Source organism: Corapipo altera, unplaced genomic scaffold, assembly GCF_003945725.1.
Source record: "Corapipo altera isolate COAL_440 unplaced genomic scaffold, ASM394572v1 61203, whole genome shotgun sequence".
NCBI lineage: Eukaryota > Metazoa > Chordata > Aves > Passeriformes > Pipridae > Corapipo > Corapipo altera.
The window spans coordinates 1-1,933 of NW_020889814.1; the positions used below are offsets into that span (position 1 = coordinate 1).

General features: G+C 57.7%; 1 protein-coding gene across 1 annotated transcript; it reads right to left on the minus strand.

The window, feature by feature from the left end:
• Positions 1-3: 3 nt before the first annotated feature.
• Positions 4-1,806, minus strand: LOC113942299 (inositol 1,4,5-trisphosphate receptor-interacting protein-like 1; the record flags this gene model as incomplete). Its single annotated transcript, XM_027633436.1, has 1 exon — positions 4-1,806. A coding segment is annotated over exon 1 (1,458 nt), but the record flags the coding sequence as incomplete, so codon positions are not given.
• Positions 1,807-1,933: the final 127 nt, after the last annotated feature.

The window sequence follows — 1,933 nt, forward strand, 5'->3', positions numbered from 1 at the left end:
GGCCTCTCTGTGGGCGTCTGGATCCTGTGCCAGGTGCCAGAAAAGGTTGGGTGGCTGAAGCGTTGGGAAGTGGGGAGGCAAGTCGATCTCCAGGGGGATGCTCTGGTTGCCTATGACAAAGCAGTCCAGGCGTTTCTTCTGCAGGGAGCAGCGCAGGTAATCCAAGCTATCCAGCAGCCGCTGGCGGCAATGCCTCCTGCCCCACTGTGCCATGGGGATGGTGTTGAGGAGGTGCATCATGATGGTCTTGAGGGTATAATTGGAAAAGGCTCTGCCCACCCCAGCACGGGCCAAGAGCTGCAGGCATCTGAGGTGGCAGCTGTCAGGTGGAGCCTGCCGGGCAATGTGGCTGAAGAACTTCATCTCTGCCAGGCTGTAGGTCTCCGGCCACACTGTGCTTGGGGTGAAGAGGGCCTCTCTAGACTGGCTGCTCACATAGATGTCTGAGTTTCCTTGCTGCAGCCCAAACAGCACCTCAACGCAGAAGCTTTCTCCGCCTTTGATCAGCCGGAATGCACAGGAGCGCCTGGAGGGCAGCAACCTTAAATGCCAATGCTTGGACTGAGGCAAACGCGACCAACTTGCTCTCACCATCAGACGGAACCATAGGGTAGTTTTCTCCACATCTAGGTAGGAACGAGTACAGAGGTTGTAGAGGAGGATGGACTTCTTATTCCTCCTCAGCTTTTCCTCAGGGATGTGGACCTGCTCCACACGGACGCAGAAGTTCTTTCCTGGCATGCCTCCTGCAGTGTTCGGCTCCAGGTGGAAGGTGTGCCCCGGGGGAGGACGGAGGGGTACGAGGACACGGTACACAACAGCCTCCTTGCGGGGACTCCAACCTTCAAAGGCACTGCCCATGCCGATGGCTTGCTGTGGCACTGGGTAGAAACGACTTGACAAGTGGTGTCCAAAGGCCCGTGTCAAATCATCTATCAGGTCAGTTATCATGCAACCTCTGTCCAGAACAGGCCAGCGTATGCACTCCTCTATAAACCTGCCAAGCTTACTGTCAGGATCTTGCTCTTGGTCTCCCTTTGCACCGTATTTCCTTTCTTCTCTCCCAGCAGCGTTGTTTTCTTCCACATTTGCACGGCCATTAACTTGATCTTCCTGTGCCTCCAAGTTGCTGCTGCCATTCTCCTGTGGTGCACTACCGTGTGGCTCACGGCTCCTTTTCCTGAGGCTAAAGCCCAGTGCCAAGAGAAGGCCCAGGACTCCAAGAAGAGCCCAGAAGTGCCACTGCTCCAAGGTAGCCCAGAGCAGGGCTCCCCAGGCCCTGACACCGGCCTCCAGGCTGCTCTGCTCCAGCTCCTGCAGCAACCGAGTCATTTCCTGGTTCAGATACTTGTCACGCATCTCCATGCGCAAACGGGTGGCCTCATCCAGCCCATCAGCCACCACGTGTGGGTACTGGATGAGGGTTTGCACCAGGAGGACAAGGACTATTAAGGCCTCCATGGCCTGCAGGAATAGGGAGACAAGGGGTTAAGTGGGGTTGAAAGGGAAGGAAGGGGGGGGTTGTTTAGGGGGTGGGGGTGGGGGAAGGAATGGGCAGGGTGGGAAGGGTGGATGGGAGCTGCAGGAAAATTGGGGCAGGAAGGAGACGGCTCAGGCAGTTGGCAAGTAGCAAGGCCCTTCCCACTACCCCTGCAGCAGCACCGTTCCACACCCAAGATGCTCCTGTGAAAAGTCGCTCCTGAATTCCGAGAAAGAACCACTCTCTCAGGTGCAGCTTCCCGCCTGTGCGCACTCGTCGCTCGCCCAGGCTGGACTGGGGCAGTGTTACCTGCTGGGGCCGCTTACCCCTGCCCCCATTGTGACATGAGCCCTGTGATGTCACAGGGACCAGAGCACATCACAGCCAGGCCAGACCCGCCCCTTGACCCCACCCCAGCTCAGGGACTCAAAATGGCCCCCGCACAACCAAAGG